Here is a 16,587-nt window from a genome sequence, read left to right as displayed (position 1 = left end):
CTGTAACAAAAGAGTTTCCCCTTGGGGATCAATAAAGTATTTCTGATTCTGATTCTGATAACATAACTCTGGATCTTTTTTTTTAAATAAAAAACAGAAAAAAAGACAAACGGATAATTTCACTGAAATTACAAAGAAACATGTTTTCTCATTTCCTTCTCATGGTATCTGTCTATACAGATAGTTTTGGTTTTATTTGTCCAGCTTTTGAGATTTCTAACTTTGAGAATTCTGCTTCCAGCCCAAACCAGTGGAGGTAAATATAATTTAGTGTGTGATGGTTGAAATAGGACATTTGAAAAGTTAAACTGCATCTCTTTCTCTGATATAGACAATTAGCTGTACTTTAAACTCTATTTAGTGACACACTGGAAGCCAGTGCAGAGACCTGAGAACTGGTTTGATGTGATTAAACAAGCCATCTGAATGTTTTTTGGGGACACCTGAGAGAAACACGGAGTGAACGCTTAAGCTCATACTCATCTAAAGTGTCAACGCTGATTCCTGGGACTGGGTGTGTAGTCCTTTTGTCCCCGCTGCAACTACTACAAGTGGCTTTATTGGGGAGGCAGGACAGCATCTGTTGGAGTTGTCCTGTGACACTGAGCAGGACACTGAAGGTCAGCAGGTTTTTATCTCCCTCTCACAGGTGTATCATGAACTCGTACTGCTCCCGTCTCCTACCACCTACCCTTGTGAGTCATCCCTCTGTGACTGCAGTGAAGACTGAGCACAGGGCGTGGTTGATGTGGAGAATGATCGTAGAGTCTGCCTGTTGGTGTAGTGAGAGACAGGCTCACACATCTCACTGATTTATCCAGGTCAGATGATAGCAAGAAAGAGCTACAAATGGGCTGCAGTGCAAACATTTGATTGGAGATGTTTTGAAGAAAAGAAACAGTTACTATTAGGGTGAGTGAGCACACCATTATCTGCATCTGTATCTGTTCAACAAACTAAATTATCTTTATTCGTATCCGACTAGGCAGTGCTTCAATGGGAAGTGGGCGGGGCTAACCAGAAGTTGTTAATTTAAGCCTGAAATTGATATGGGTCTATCAAAAGTTGCTATATCTATTAGAGAACAGCCTCAGAACTGAGCAAGTTTTTGGATCACAAGAGTAAGAGAACTATTTACAGAGCAAGTTTTTTTTAATAAATGTTGATATATTTATGTGTACAGATATTGACACTGTGATGATACTCGTACTCGTAAAAGGTACATTATCTGTACCGGATACTCGTTTCAGCCGAGTACTCGCTCAACCCTAGTTACTATGATGTTAAGAGTGTTGTGGTGATGTTTAAGATTTGTTTGTTGTCACAGTCATAAAGGGGTCCGATTCTCTCCCCTAAGGGTCCCTGACTTTGAATAGCTTCATAATGCCTCAACCATTACATAATCTTTACGTACACAACATTATATAAGCTCACTGGGTGAGTTCTGTCAGAAACCTCAAACCTGGAGGGGGAAACTCATCAATCAACACATGTATAGGAACATGTCAAAGGTTTTCTTGTGCAGTTACATTCCACTAAAGGTATCTGCTGGGTTTTATCCAACAATGTAAAGACCACTTCATAGGCGTGACAACCTTACATTGACTCGCTCAACCAAGAACATTGTGCAAGTTGTTGATGAGCTACCTGTCACTCACATGCTATACTTATAGGTCTGAGCCCAATGTCAAATCCTGAGCAGGACATTGAAGGCCAGCAGGTTTTTATCCCCCTCTCTCAGGTGTATCATGAACTCATACTGCTCCCGTCTCCTACCACCTAATATTTCTTTAGACAATTTTTCATTTAGTTAACATTGAAAACGCCCCACAGTGTTTGCTTTACTATTAATGTTGTCGCCTGACTCTGGGAAAATCATCTGGCCATAGGGAAACTTTCCCCTCACTGCTGCTCTGATGGCCATGCAAAAATATATTATAAAGTTTGACTAGCCTACACACCCAGATTAGGGCTGTCACCTCTTCAAAATTCAAGTTCGAACGAATTTATATTAACACAATTCAAATTCAGTTGAACACAACTCATATACTGTAAGACCAATGCCAGTGGGGCGCATATCCTTCATATAAATCTGGCTATCTTATTGGTGACAGACTTTTTATGAGCTTCTGGCTCCAGAGGATGAGTGCTGTGAAAAGTAATCAGTCAGAAGCAGTTGGATGTGCCTCCGCTGCCTCACCTGGGTTTCAGCAAGCAGATGAGTCTTAAGACTTGTTTTGGTTGCAGACTAAAGCAGCAGCTTTTTACAAAGTCACAAACAGCTTGTGTCCTCCATTTTTATTTATTAGCTTAATTTATTGATAGGTCAACAGGGCATGCGATAGGTCAAGCTTATAGCGAGCACTCACTGGTGGACCACAAGGCAAACTACTTCAAACACTCTGTTGCACTTATAGGCTGTACATTTTGAATTTGGATATTTAATGTAACCCTCCCTTTGTGTGTTGGTAGGATGGCGATAGACTCTGGAGCTCCGTCACAGCTCCCCGTTCTTTAAACGATCTTCCAAATGCCTGAATCCTTCCATAATCAACCCACACACCGCCCTGACTGAACTCTCTCTTAGATGTCATCCCTGCAGCTAAAAACTCATCAACAAACCTTTTCAAGTTCTAGTTGAGTTTCATTCCACAGCAGACATCTGCTGGGTCTTTGTGATTTTAAAGTGGTGTACTTTAATTAACGACATTTTTTCATCATACCTTACCATACATTCACACACTCCGCCAGGAACATTGTGTATGTTGTTCATGAGCTACCTGTCATAGTTAGTGAGTTCATGTAGGTCACCATCTCAGCCAATCAGAGACTGTTTGAATAAAAACAGCAATACTCCGACTCAGCGCTCATACTGATCAGTTACATTTATTCATTATAGATTTTACTTTGTTGGAGCAAAACAACTGATCACCTGTGACAGTGGACTTTTTAGTTGTAGAAAATAGTCACACATGTGTATCACTAAATTTAAAGTCAACGATCAAAATGCTTTGGGAGTTGCAAGAATGTTTCTCTCTCTCCCACAAACACAACACAACCATTACACCTTCTCAAAGTCTTCATTGCAGGTGCAAAAATCCTATTCTACAAATCACAAATTAAGAAACTCACATGCTCACGTTTGCTACAGATGCTGCAGTGAATATGGTGCAAAACACATTCACACAAAGAATGTGAAGTCATGGAAAAATTTGCACATCCCCAATGGGAGTTGCAGACCTGTAGAATATTTTCTCACAGATACATTTTTTGTGGATATATTTCTAGCACAAACACGAGTCAATAACTACAACAGCTTGAATCTGTTGCTACAAGTCTCAAATGCTGTTCTTTTTGATTTTTGTACCTGTCGAGCCTTTAACCACACCCACTTCCATATGAGGAAAGCCTTGATGGCTGCGTTACCATTAAAACCTCGTTTCCAAAGTTGGGCTGGAGCTCTGTCTCATAGAAAAAAGGCTTTTATTTCCCTGTTGACGGATGGTTTAAATATCCCAACACTAATGTCCATTATAAAGTTAATAAAAGCAGTGGGAACCTGTGGTTATCTGCCTTGTTTTACTGTGGGGAGTTTTGACATCGATTCAAGACAGTCTCAAAACATCAGATGTGCATTAATGAAGACTCATTACTAAACCAGATGCTAACGCTAACTGACAATTACTAATTCATATTTGGCTAACTCTTCCATGTCTAAACTGTCATTTCTTTTATATTTCTTTATCTAAAGGAGGGTTCACAACAGGTATCACCACTGTTGACTCCACCCCCACCCCACCCGTTCCACCTTCCTGGGTTCGAACAGCAGCTAGGACGCACATAAAAAGAGAGGGAGAGAGAGAGAGAGCAGCATCCTCCACACAGAGAGAGCAACAGACGAATCTGTCCAGCAGCTGCAGAATCAGAGACCTTCATCTTCCTCATACTCTATCAAACCTCCAGAGGGTAAGACAACCTGCACCCTCCTCGTCTGTCTCTTCTCTGCACACCTCCACTGATATTTACATCTTCAAGCACACGGCAGGAAAGAAAGAGAAGGTAACAGAAGAACATATCTCTATGAATGTGTTAAAATAGCCAGTCACTGTGTTAGTCAGCAGTTCAGTTCGAGGTGCAGACAACCAAGGAGAACGTCAGCAGCTAACGGTTATCTTCATGATCGATTCATTTTGAAAAATTCCTTCTATTTATAAAAATGTCAGAAAATAGTGCTGTCTTCACAGAGCCTGTTTTGTCCAACACCCAAAGATATTCGCTTTACAATGACATCACAAAGTGACGTATTCTCACATTTTAGAAGCTGGAACGAGAGAATGTTTGAAAATGTTGGTTGAAAGAAACTTAAATGACTGGTTGCAGATTAATTTCTGTTGTTCAAATTAATCGATTAATCGTCTAATTGTTTCAGCTCTATTCAGCGTGACTTTTTCCAACTGTGTTATTTTAATCTTCAAACATCGTTTCAGCACTCTGAGCCTACACCAACAAGAAGTCACAGTAAGAGCTTACGAAGTATTCGTCACTAGTAAAATGTAGAAATATTTAGATGAAGGCTTTATTAAAGGAGTTGGAAGACTCAAATAACCTTTAAACTGTAAACTGACCTTGTTTGGGTTTTGGACTGCTGGTAATTTAAAGGAAACTGTGGTGGACACTTTTCACAGTTTTCTGACATTTTAAAGACCAAACAATTAATCAAGAAAATAATTTGCAGATTAATTGATAATGAAAATAAGAATTGTTTGTTGCAGCCTAGACGATGGGATCAGTCCAGTTGCAAAAGTTGAGCTGCTGTTGTAAATAATGTTTCACAGAGCGAGTGAATGCTGCAGCATTTAGAAACATGACCCACCACATACATGGAGGGTTCATACGGTCATGGAAAAACCTGGAAAAGTCATGGAATTGTCATGGAAATCCTGTATATAACTTCATTTTCCATCTACCAGGAAAAGTGTTGAACTGTGAGTGTGGCTGTGACTTTCTGTCCAATCAAAGATGTCCAACTGTGTGTCTTCCAGCTCTCTGTCAGCTGATTGGCCTCCTCCGACATGCTCCGCCCTCTGCTCCTCCTGTCTGCTCTCATCGGGCTGGCAGGTAAGCAACCACACGGCAGCCATTTTGAAACTCTACCCACAAGACGTGTTGAGGGACTTCAGTAGAACTAAGACAATAAATTAGCAAACATTCTTGGGAACAGATGCTGATAATCTGACATCTTCTAAGAAGAAGAAGTAACTGAGTTATATAAAAGTTTCGATTTATTGGTAAACAAATGCTGCTTTATTCCTTCATGAAGACAACATTTGAATGTGCAGCCTTCCCTGCTGTCCAACAGGCTAACAGACTAGTCCTGACCTTGCATGTGTCTCTATCGTCTTCAGGTGCTCAGGAGACGGTTAGTGATTCTTCAGTGTTGGACATCAGCTCATGTCCCATCACGTTTTATGGACAGAAGTACGAAAAACTCTATGTGAGTAGGATGAAGCCTGATGCTTGAGAATATCTTTCTTTGTTTGATACAACGGTTCGTAGACATCTTACGAAAAGTAATGTAATCCATCAACAGGTGTACCGGACCTTCGTCGTCATGGTAACAATAAACATGTGGTTAACGTTGTGACACGGTCGCAGTTTGGTTCGGTTTAGGCACCAAAACTAATTGGTTAGGTTTAGGAAAAGCTCATGGTTATGGTTAAAATGTGTAAGTTATGTTAATAACTCACAGTAAGTCACATGAACTAAATCATGTGATTTAACTTTACGTAGGTTACATAACTTAAAATAACTCAACATTGACTTTTTTTTTTCACACGGGACACAAACCCCAGCCTCCTGGGTGAAAGTCCTGTGTTTAACTCACCCACCCTCTTTATACTTCCTCATCTGACTTCCTCCTCTGATCCCGTCATAATTACTGAGGTCACTAGACGTCGCAGCCTAAAGCTAAATGTAACTGCCTCGTGGCTCCCTATCACGTGGGTTATATACGAATTATTGTGCATTACTTTTTGTAGGTATAACTACGAAATGTAAATGAGAACAGCCTCCATTATTGATGTTTGGTCTCCAGCTGTGGAAGAGATGATGTGTGCAGACTGAGGCAACGTCAGCTCCACAACAAGGCTGACAACTGACACATCTTTCACATATGGAGTGACAGTGACACCTGATGGTGATGATGATACACAGCTCAGGCTGACTGATGCAGAACTAATGCAAGAATCAGTGCCCTTAAAGTTCACGTTATACTAAACACTTAATGGATCAGTAAGAAATGAATGTCAAGTCACAGTTAAGTCACGTGTTAATCATCATGTGTGAATTCTGCCAGAGGTGCAGCTGATCAGCCTCTCAGCTCACTGACTTTAGTCTGATCCCTTTAGCTTCATACTGCTGCATGCCACACTCTCTCTGTTCATTGGTTCCTGTCCTCAGAGGCCAGCTGGACTTGATGCTGTCTGGCTGTCTCTTTAGCACAGAGTCTCATTAATATCCACTGCAGTGACAATGAGTCTCTGAACATCAACCCATGTAGCATCCTGAAGCAGAGTAAGAGCTCTGACTGGAACATCTGCAGCTCTGTGAGTAAAAGTTTGTTGTTTTGTAGAAAAGTTATTGTTGTTATTTTGCTTGTTGTGTCTCTCTCATTTTAACAGGTGAACATCAACAGTGAAACATTTACAGTCTGTTTCAACAACTATTTCACCCTTGAAAAGAGCCAGGACTGTATTGTGGGGCCTCCAGTCGATGAAGGCTCAGTTAAATTCGATACAACTTCACCAGATACTACTTCGAACCAAATGATCCGTGACGCTCTGCCAACAATTAAGTCTGATCTAAAAGGCTTTGTGGAATTTTTTGTTTCTTACGAAGGCTCAAAAGTAAGTGTTGTTCAGTTCCATGACTAGATACATTTCACTGGTATTAGTGTCTACTGTTATGGGTGAAATAAACTGTTTGGACACTCAACAAAACAAAAATTTTAGGTTATATCACATCAAAAACTTTTCTAAAAGCTTTTGGAGGAAACTTCCTAATAGTGTCTGTATCTCCTCTGTTGACTCTTTACAGATTCAAATGTTACTCGGTGATTATGGGACACAAGCAGTTCTGGTTTTTCTCAACACACATTTACTGAAAAGTGTAAAGGTATTTATGTATGTGTGTGTGTGTGTGTGTGCATGTGTGTATACAGTATATACATATATATTGTGTGTATACATACATACATAAAGGAGATAGGTGTAGGATTTGAACACATTTCTGATTTCTGTCTCTGATGACACCTAGTGGTGGTATAATGAAAGACGCTGGCAGCAATGAAATGCTGTTATGCCCCCTCATTCTCCCAAACTGACATGAACGAGTTGAAGGCAACACATACACACTGCACAGATTTTCATCAGAATTGTCTTAAATCTCCACAAAAATGTATGATGAGAGAATCATTAGATGCTATAATCACATCAAAGCTCTACACAAAGTTCTGTGTTTTATCTTAATATGTATGAATTCAGTTGTCTCTGCTCTGTGATACTAACATTGGTTGTGTTTGATTCTGTCTAGGTGTTTAATGTTGTGGTCAGTGGTGAAACAGTCTCTACACTGAATATTAAGGGACGTCCTTCATATAACGACATCAGCGGATGCAGACACTCAGGTCGGTAAAACAAAATGAAATATTATAATATTGATGTTTTGTTTTTTTCTTACAGTCTGTAAACTACTAAGTGAACTTTTTAACCTGATGTAAACCTTCTGTCACCTCTCAGGTGTTCTGTATAAACCTGGTGCAGTGATGAGCTCAGACCCAGAAACCTGCTCCAGTCTTGTCTGTAGTGAGACTGCAGTCTCCACGTCCACTGGCTGTCGCCCCACGGAGCGTTGTGCCGGCAACAACATGTAAATATGTGTCCTTCATATTTAGAAGAAGAGCTGTGATGATATAGGGACTTGATGAGGACTTTTTAAACTTTATGTGTTTAGGGAGATTTCACTGAGAGGAATGCTCTCTTTTTTATTTTTCTTTATTTTATTTTTTATTTATTTCTTATTAGGAGTGCAAAACATACAACATAGGGTGAACACAAAACAACAACAAAACACGAATGATGGTAACAGCAATGAAAAAATAAGCAGAAATGACGGGTAATAGTAGAAGTATTTAAATAGTAATAGCATGTATAATATAATGATAATATTTTGTGATGACGGCAACAGTAATATCAATAATAATAACAGTAATTAGAATAATAATATTGATAAAATGACAATACTAATAATAATAATGTAATAATGAAATAATGACACATACCTAACACATACCACACCTCTCCTAGCTTCTGTGTCATGTTTTTTGTTTGTTTTTTGTATTAAAAAAAAGAGGCACGCTCTCTTTGCAGATTCTTCAGTAGAAAGCTTTTAATGTGAAGCAGCAGATGTTGGGTTCGCATCAGCAGTAACTTAACACCGCTCAAATGCAGCTCTGATAGGAGCAAAGAGATGAGTAAACAGTGAGTCTGAGATCTGTTAGATAAAAGTAAGAACTTTCATGTAGACGTGAACTAAACCACAGAGATTCAGTCACCGAGAGCTGGACGTGGACAGCCTGTTCTCTCTGTAAGAATGAACATTTCAGGAGTTTTATTCTCTTGGCAAAACAAAAAACCTCCAGCCAACCAGGCCATCTAACTAAGTCACTTGGTGACCGTCAAACTACGGTGCAGAAAACAACGAATAAATAAGATATACAAACACCAACAGGGGGTGAATGTGCGGTAGGCTGTGTGTTAGCAAACAGGTGAAGACAATGATTAGACAAAGAAGCTATTGGCAGGAAGTTCCCGCTACTGTGGGTGGGGAAGAAAGAGAGCGCTCAGGATAGCTCCCGAAATTTAGTGATCACTGCACTTTGCAATTAAAGCAGACTATAGCTAAAATAGAAAAATGCTAATAGGCCGCCAGTCAATTTAAAAGCAGCTGGCACTTTATCGGTATCAGGACGAGGTTCTGACACAGCACAGGTTTCACTGGGTCACAAACTGTAACGTGGTTACTGAATTAAAATGGTAGCGCATTACACCAGTGACATGCTGGAAAAGGTTCCATAACAACAGTAAGACATTTCCCTGTAATACTGTAACAAATGTTGATTTTAGTGCTGAGTCCTTCAAGTCACTGCTGTTGGTTGATATGTGAGCCAGGTGTGTGGAAACGTTACAATCAAATATTATGTAGAGAAATGCCTAAAATACGTCTTAAATATGAACAGAAGACTTCCCTCCTGTAAATAGTTTGTTGGAGGGCCCCCTTGTGGCTGCAGCCCTCAACAGCAGCTCGTGATGATGCAGCTGTTGATGATGATGATGTTGTTTCTGTCTCTCTTCGCCTCCATCAGCTGCATTCTTGACTCCATCTGCACTGTGACCGGCCCCACTGTCATCGACTTTCTCGGCCAAGTTAACTCTGTCGACGATCGGTGTGCGTACTCTCTGATGTCGGGTTCTTCAGTCCCAGACTTAAACGTGCTGGCGAACTTCCAGGAACGCCGTCGTAAAGATGTGAGCCTTTTGGACAGTGTGACACTGCGACTGAACAAGACGGGTGTTCACATTCAGCTGGAACAAGGCGGGAGAGTTCAGGTAAGCTTCCTACAGCCACAGTCATGCGTCAGTGTGGAGTTTGATCCAAAGTCCTTTGGTGTGTCAGCTCTCATCTTTCTTCTCAGTGACAGATGTTGTTGCTATAAAAACAGCCTGTTTGTGATGTTTGAATCAGTGTTTCCTCCACTCTGTCTCTCTGCTGTGATGTAGGTGGACAACAGCGTGCTGACTCTCAACAGCTCGGCTCAGCTAGTTAAGGGAGTGGAGCTCTCTAAGGATCAAACTGGAGTCACTGCCAAGTTGTTGATCTCAGGCTACAATACTACTGTCTTCTTTGATGGCAACACGGCCCAGATCCGCTTCACAGGTACAGGAACTAAAATCCTCCCACTCACCACTCGGGATAATGAGAGCAACTTTCACACCCAGCTCTCATTTGGGGTGTCAGGAATGTAAACTCTGCTGTCCTTTAGTAAGCTGCTGTGATCGTCCAGTTTGATACTGATCTGACTCACATTCTGTCCTGAACCTGTCCAGGACCTGCTGGAAAAGATCCATCTCTGCAGGGTTTGTGTGGCAACTCCAGCAGTTCTTTGAGTGAAGCGAGGCTCCCTCAGTACAGTGCCAGCAAGTAAGATCACAACCCACTGAATACTGTTGATGAAAGGTTCAAATGTGCTATAAAGTTAGTTTTTTGAAATTGAGTCATGTAAAAAATCTTGTCACTGTTTATTTTTTGTTTGACATTTCCACTACTTTAAATTGTTTTGGGCGCCTGTTGAGAAAGAAGAAAGGTTCCCCGGCCTTTTGACTTGTGGACTGAACCGAAGATACAAAGCCTACATGTATCTTTGCTTGAGCCCATAGTACCCAAAAAGTGTCTTTGTGTTTGTATGAACAAGTCAGAGCAGGGGAACAGTCCTGACCCTGTGTTGTGTGTCGCCCCCTAGCTGTACGATGCAGTACACTGACACTGCTGACAGTACGATCAACTGCAACACGTCGACTGAACGGTGAGCAGATGAATCCATGCAACAGGAAACGTCTCTCTGTGTTATACTTTCATGTCTGTGGTAGTGACATGTTAGTTGATCACATTTTGTGTGAACAGAAATCTGTGTGACATGAAACTTGGACGGCTGTCCTGTGTTTAGGTTTACTCCCAATTGTAGAACGTAACACGACACTGACTGGACTTCATCCTTCTATCTTCCATTCTATCTCTTTATATCTGTGGAACAGCTGTAATCTCCTGAAGGAGGCGCCCTTCACCACCTGTCACAGCCACACCGACCCAACGCCCTACATAACTGCCTGCACTGAAACTTTGTGCAATTATCCTGCAGTGGACGGTCTCAACTGTCAGTTCCTGGAGGCTTACGCCAGAGTCTGCAGCCTGCGCAGCAACGACAAACTGGTGGACTGGAGGTCAAAGGCCGGATGCTGTAAGACTTCTCTCTTTTCTTTTTGATGATAAAACATGTTGCCCAAGCATAAACATTAACAGAATTAACCTTAAAATAAATGTAACAAACTCATTCTCTTTGAATTAATATTTAAATAGTAAAGTCTGTGTATTGCAGTATATGAAAATAAAGGAGAAAGAAAACAAATGTCTGACATGAAAAGTTAGTTAAAGTTGTGGAGACTGTATTTCAATGTCCTTGCAGTCCTCGTGTGTTTGAGACAGAGTTAGTATAAAAAATGATCAATGTCTACACAGAACAGTGGAGATCAACAGCAATGCTGGTGAACTCCATAATTTTCTTCAGTCTTGAATTCAGAATTCAGTCTTGTTTAGTGCAATTTCATTAATGTTTGTTATTAATATTCTCCACATGTCTGTCTGCCTCTGTCCCTCAGCCCCCCCTCAGGTCTTCTGTCAGGACAGGATCTGCAGTGCTCACGAGTTCTGTGCTGAGAAGACGGTCGGTGGTGAACACAGCTGCTTGTGTCGGGCCATTTTTGCCTCCCCGTACAGACTGACAGGCACTTTCGGTACGACAGTTGTGACACGAGGTCACGGGATTGACTTTCAGCACTCAGTTTGACTGAATGTTTGTCATCATGTTTGTTCCTCTGTAACATGGTCAGTGTTGTGTCAAAGTATTGATTTCCCTCGTCTGGATGTTTAGGTGAGCCGACGGTCTGCGACAAGAACTCTGGTTCAGTTACTCTGGTCGGTTGTCTCCTGGAGGAAAAAGGCATCGACTTCTCGTCCTTACACCTCAATAACCAGACCTGCACGGGTCAGATGAACGAGCTGACCCACATGTTGACCTTCAACTTTGACAGCAGCAACACCTGTGGGACGGTGGCCACGGTGGGTTCTCTCCTCTCAACAAGCAGCCAAATCTCTTCCAGCACTCTGCGGAGCTTCTCCTGCTCTTCTCTAGTCCGGGATCTTCCTGTGGCTTAGGCTTCAGCTCTGACCTCCTTATTTTCTAGTAATGTTGGTCATCTGTGAAGCTTATTCTAGCCAGTCAACACCTATAAAAGAATGTCACATTTTAAGGTTGTAATGTAAACAGTCTTGATAAACTCGTGAGGAACTTGTGCCGTAACAACACCTGAATACCTGTGACCCTGCAGGCCGAAAACAACCAACTAATCTACAAGAACACCATCACGACCCAGAACAGCTCCTCTGACAACATCGTCCGCCACAACCAAGTCTACATCGACTTCTCCTGCTTCTACACTCTGCCAGACATCAAGACTATGGCCTTCAAAATCAAAGACAGGTGAGTGGTGGCTGGTAACTTTAGTTTGAATTACTTTGTGTTGTGAAGCCCGTTGTTAGGAGGTTCGTGAGTATAAGACAGCGTGTGTGTGTGTGTGTGTGTGTGTGTGTGTGTGTGTGTGTGCGCTCTGCAGCTCTGTGATCCAGCAGATTGTATCTGGAGCTTGGAATTACACTTTGAGCATAAAGGCCTACACTGACGCCGGCCTCACACAAGCTGTGGAGTTGAGCACTGAAGTCCAGCTGGACCAGAAGATCTGGGTGGAGATGAAGACTGACGGGCTGGATGCTGGCTTGGTCGCCGTGGTGACCGACTCCTGCTGGGCGACCAATCAGGCATCGCCCAATGGGAGTCTGAGATACGACCTGATCACGAAAGGGTGAGAGGCACACAGAGGCGGTAGACGATCACTGCTGTTCCAAATGAAATTCGTTTTGCTTCCTGGAAACAAAGCGTGCTCTGATGTGATGTGTGTTCTCCTGTTTGTGAGCAGCTGTGCGAACCCCGCTGACCAGACGGTGAAGGTGGTGGGAAACGGACTGGGAACGTCCAACTACTTCTCCTTCAACATGTTCTCGTTCCCCAGGAGCTCTGGTGACATCTACCTGCACTGCAAACTCAACCTGTGTGGCAGACAGAACAAGAGCTGTGCCCCGGTACGCCTCGCACCCAAACACACCACACACAGTAAAGAAACCAGCTGCTCGACACTGTAAAACAGCCCAACACACATCCCATATTATGTGATCACAATGTCCCGGGGTCGATTCCAGCTGAGGACATTTGTTCCATGTCATCCCCCTTCTCTCTTTCCTCATTTCCTGTCCCCTCTCTATTATCCTCGTTAGAATGAATGCATAAAATGCCCCAAAAATCCTTAAAAATGCAGTGTGAACGACGGTTGACAGACGTTTCAGACTGCTGCTGAGCTTCCATCACCTCCACCAAAGACCTTCTGTTTACTGTCTGTTCACTCTTCTAGTCGTGACCTGTTTGACATAAACTGCATCACTCTTGAACACTCTGCTGTAACATTTGATGATTTCACCTTCAGGTGGCGCTGCAGCAATATAATGTATTTAGTCCTTGTACAAAGTCAAAATATTTAAAGACAAGATTTAGTTATTCTCTCACAGCCGCTTCAGCCAATCAGAATGTCTGTCTGTCACTGTGTGTATTTGGACTTATATTACAATACATTTCTAAATAGTTTCTTAGTGAAATAAGAAATTTGTTTTGAATTTGAAATTGTTCCAGTTCTTATTAAACTTGTAAATGGTGGAATTAAAAGATAGTGTGGTATTTGCTATCAGCAGCATCAGTCCAGGATGAATGGATCAGTGTTGGTCTTCATCTCTCTCTGTCTTTAACTTCCAGAGTTGTAACAGAGCTCATCGGAGACGCAGATCTGCCAGGATGAAATATGAAAACGAAGCCCCAGCCTTCATTACCATGGCGTGGACTAATTAGGTAAGACACAGCTCTGCCGTCCACTGTGTTCGTCTTCATTTCCTGAAATCGACACCAGGCTGCTACAGAATAACGCTTTGACACACATCAGACGGTTGGTTATACCTCAGTATTCTGCCTGTTTATGAGGCCGACATCAGATTACTGAAGCTTGTTCCTGTGCGTCACCATGACTTCCTTTCAAACTTTCTTTGCAGTTTTTTCAGCGGCTTATATTTTATTCTTGAAATGCATTACGAAGCAAACGCTGCTGTGTCACATTTTAAGATGTGATGTGAGCATTTACAAGTACAATTAAGACTGAAATGTCAACAGATCAATGCGATCGTATAAACAGCTTTACCAAACTATTTTTTCATTGTTTATTTCTATTTTCTATTTCCATAATTTTAATTTGGTGCCTTGTGCTCATGTCGTGCTGCTCGGCACCATCCAGACAACAATATGATTTCCTGGATAGGCCTATTCTTTTGTTGAGCTGTGTTTGGCATGCCTCACTGTGATTGGCTCAGCTGTTTGAGTGCGATGAGAGCAGTGATGTGATTGGTTGAGAGCACATTTATTAATCACACCCTCCGATCTATATTCCGCCTTCACCCAGCTCTTTTTCACGTAGCTGCACATATATGAACCAAAACCACAGGTGGAGACGCCCACACAGTCAGACAGGACCGCCATCGTCATCATCATCAGTTGTTACCACTGCTGTATGAGAGTACAATGATGAGCACAAAGAGCCTCAGCGGGGCTTCAGTCAGAGACAGAACTAGATGATACATCTCTTTCTACGTCCCCCAAACCAACAGTCAGACAACAAACACACAGTTCAACAGCTTCCTCTTTATCCAGCTGCTGTGGTGGCTCAGCAGTAGGCTGGTAAGTGTCGCTCTCTAGTGGTGGGAAACATACTGAACATGTAAATGTTGTACTCAGTGATGGTCATGCTTTCAGATCAGTTGGAGAAGGATCAAAGAATGCGAGAAGGAAAGAAACATGATGAGTGGGGACAGGAGGGTTTTTCTGCTCAGGTTTCAGACTCATCACAAACAACAAGAATTAAGAGAGTTCAAGAGTCAAACCTGGTGGTTTCAGTCAGGATGCAGGTTTGGAGAAAAGACATCAATCACAGTTTGGTCTGGTTGTCTTCTCAGGTTGTTTCCACGGTGACTCGGACCGACTGACAGGCTGTCGACCTTCACAATGATTCCTGACTTTTGCTTCGTCCTGATCCAGAGCCTGGGTGTGTGAATCCTTTGGTTTTAGAACGACACATTAAGATTTAACCTTTTTTTTTGTGCTGAAATATGAAACTATAAAAACACTATCAAAACTATAAGGTGACGGGAAGTGTGTGTGGGGAAACTTGGGATTAATTATAATTCATGTTATTTGTTCTATAGTATATCTATACTCCAACCAATAACAATAATCAGATATTATCAGGGATTAATAATGATTATTAATGATTAAGTGTCGTCTGCATATTAGAGTCGGTGAGAGGAATAAGATGAGTATTTTGGAGCAGTCCGGTGGACACCACAGTATAACTTTAAGGCCCTTTATATTTACTTTTTCATTCTTTTTGGAGACAGCAGTTTTTGTCAGCTTGTGCCTGTAGCATGATATCAGTTCATCACATCAATTTGATCCATGGTTGATAAGAGAAGCTTTGCTACAATAAGGTGCAGATGTCCACTCTGAGGAAACAATGAATTCAGTGCAAACACAGCATCAACACGTTCATTCAAAGCTGTGTAGCCTCACTGCACCAACAATCTAAACACCAGATTGGATCCTGCTGTCACTCTCAAAGTGACTGACGGGTTTTATAAGCTGCAACTCAGGACAACAACTAAAACTAAACTAAAACTATGTCTGAATTGTTTTTAATAATGCGGAACCTTTGGAAGGAAACATTGGTTTAAAATACGTTTTAACATTTTGAATCATAAACCCAAAATATCTTATTTTATAATTCAGCATGATGTGATTACACCTCAAATTTAACTGGCCAACAAAAATACATAAAATAAATAAAACCCTTACAGAAGGAGTATTCAAAAATAAATGTCAATTGAGCCAAAATTGTTGCTGTCATGACACTGAGATATGACTTGTGCTGTTTTTCTTTATTATGTTACTATTGTTAGCAACCCAAAAAATAAAAATAAAAAGGTCTGTGGGAAAATCAAAACTATGAGTTTGTTTCATTTGATGTCTTTTTCAAATTTTTCTGAAAATTTAGGCCACTTCTTGAGGACATTACAGCTTCTTATATTTACTTGTCACAACTTATTGTGAATCTACTGTTGTTTAAGTTAATAACATGTTACCAACATAAATTTAATTGAATTTTATTTTTAAATAATTCAAACACACACTGTTACACTGGTACACTGTTGCACATATAAAATTCTGTGCTGATAGGTCATTGCTAACAGTCATTTAAAGTTGTTTTTTTTTACTGTAGCGCCACCTACAGGTGAAAGGCTATGAAAAGTGTTGGGTGTGTGAATATGCTACCCACATTTGCTTGTAACTGGATGATGCATTGAAGACATGGCAGTACTTCATAACTGGCCACATGGTGGAGCATGTTTAGCACATGTTCAGTGGCAAAGTAGAGTTATTAGCCAAAAACTCAAGGTGGTTTTTAACTGGCCACATGTTTGTGCTATTGTTACCATACTTATGTATGTATGTATTTATGTCGTGCAGATGCTCAGGGGAAACTGTGTATGAAGTAT

General features: G+C 41.3%; 1 protein-coding gene across 3 annotated transcripts in view; it reads left to right on the top strand.

Annotated features, from left to right (window-relative positions):
* LOC122870108 (alpha-tectorin-like) overlaps positions 1-15,762 on the top strand; it is a 38,383-nt gene extending 22,621 nt beyond the window's left edge. Inside the window, exons 1-19 of one of the 3 annotated variants that reach the window (XM_044183901.1) lie at positions 3,793-3,966; positions 5,043-5,118; positions 5,406-5,494; positions 6,681-6,905; positions 7,096-7,173; positions 7,591-7,684; positions 7,797-7,926; positions 9,422-9,665; positions 9,837-9,993; positions 10,164-10,257; positions 10,577-10,639; positions 10,869-11,071; positions 11,490-11,624; positions 11,762-11,949; positions 12,219-12,370; positions 12,504-12,749; positions 12,864-13,026; positions 13,748-13,840; positions 14,992-15,762. In XM_044183901.1, coding sequence (XP_044039836.1) covers positions 5,073-5,118; positions 5,406-5,494; positions 6,681-6,905; positions 7,096-7,173; positions 7,591-7,684; positions 7,797-7,926; positions 9,422-9,665; positions 9,837-9,993; positions 10,164-10,257; positions 10,577-10,639; positions 10,869-11,071; positions 11,490-11,624; positions 11,762-11,949; positions 12,219-12,370; positions 12,504-12,749; positions 12,864-13,026; positions 13,748-13,840 — 2,400 coding nt within the window. In that variant the 5' untranslated portion in view covers positions 3,793-3,966; positions 5,043-5,072 and the 3' untranslated portion in view covers positions 14,992-15,762. Of the gene's footprint in view, positions 1-3,792; positions 3,967-5,042; positions 5,119-5,405; positions 5,495-6,680; positions 6,906-7,095; positions 7,174-7,590; positions 7,685-7,796; positions 7,927-9,421; positions 9,666-9,836; positions 9,994-10,163; positions 10,258-10,528; positions 10,640-10,868; positions 11,072-11,489; positions 11,625-11,761; positions 11,950-12,218; positions 12,371-12,503; positions 12,750-12,863; positions 13,027-13,747; positions 13,841-14,991 lie in introns of those variants that run through there. The other 2 variants (XM_044183899.1, XM_044183900.1) reach the window with 2 other exon arrangements.
* Positions 15,763-16,587: the final 825 nt, after the last annotated feature.

The sequence above is a fragment of the Siniperca chuatsi genome, linkage group LG22, assembly GCF_020085105.1.
Source record: "Siniperca chuatsi isolate FFG_IHB_CAS linkage group LG22, ASM2008510v1, whole genome shotgun sequence".
Taxonomy (NCBI): Eukaryota; Metazoa; Chordata; class Actinopteri; order Centrarchiformes; family Sinipercidae; genus Siniperca; species Siniperca chuatsi.
Note: the sequence above shows the minus strand (reverse complement) of the source record. Positions and strands in the feature narration are given on the sequence as shown.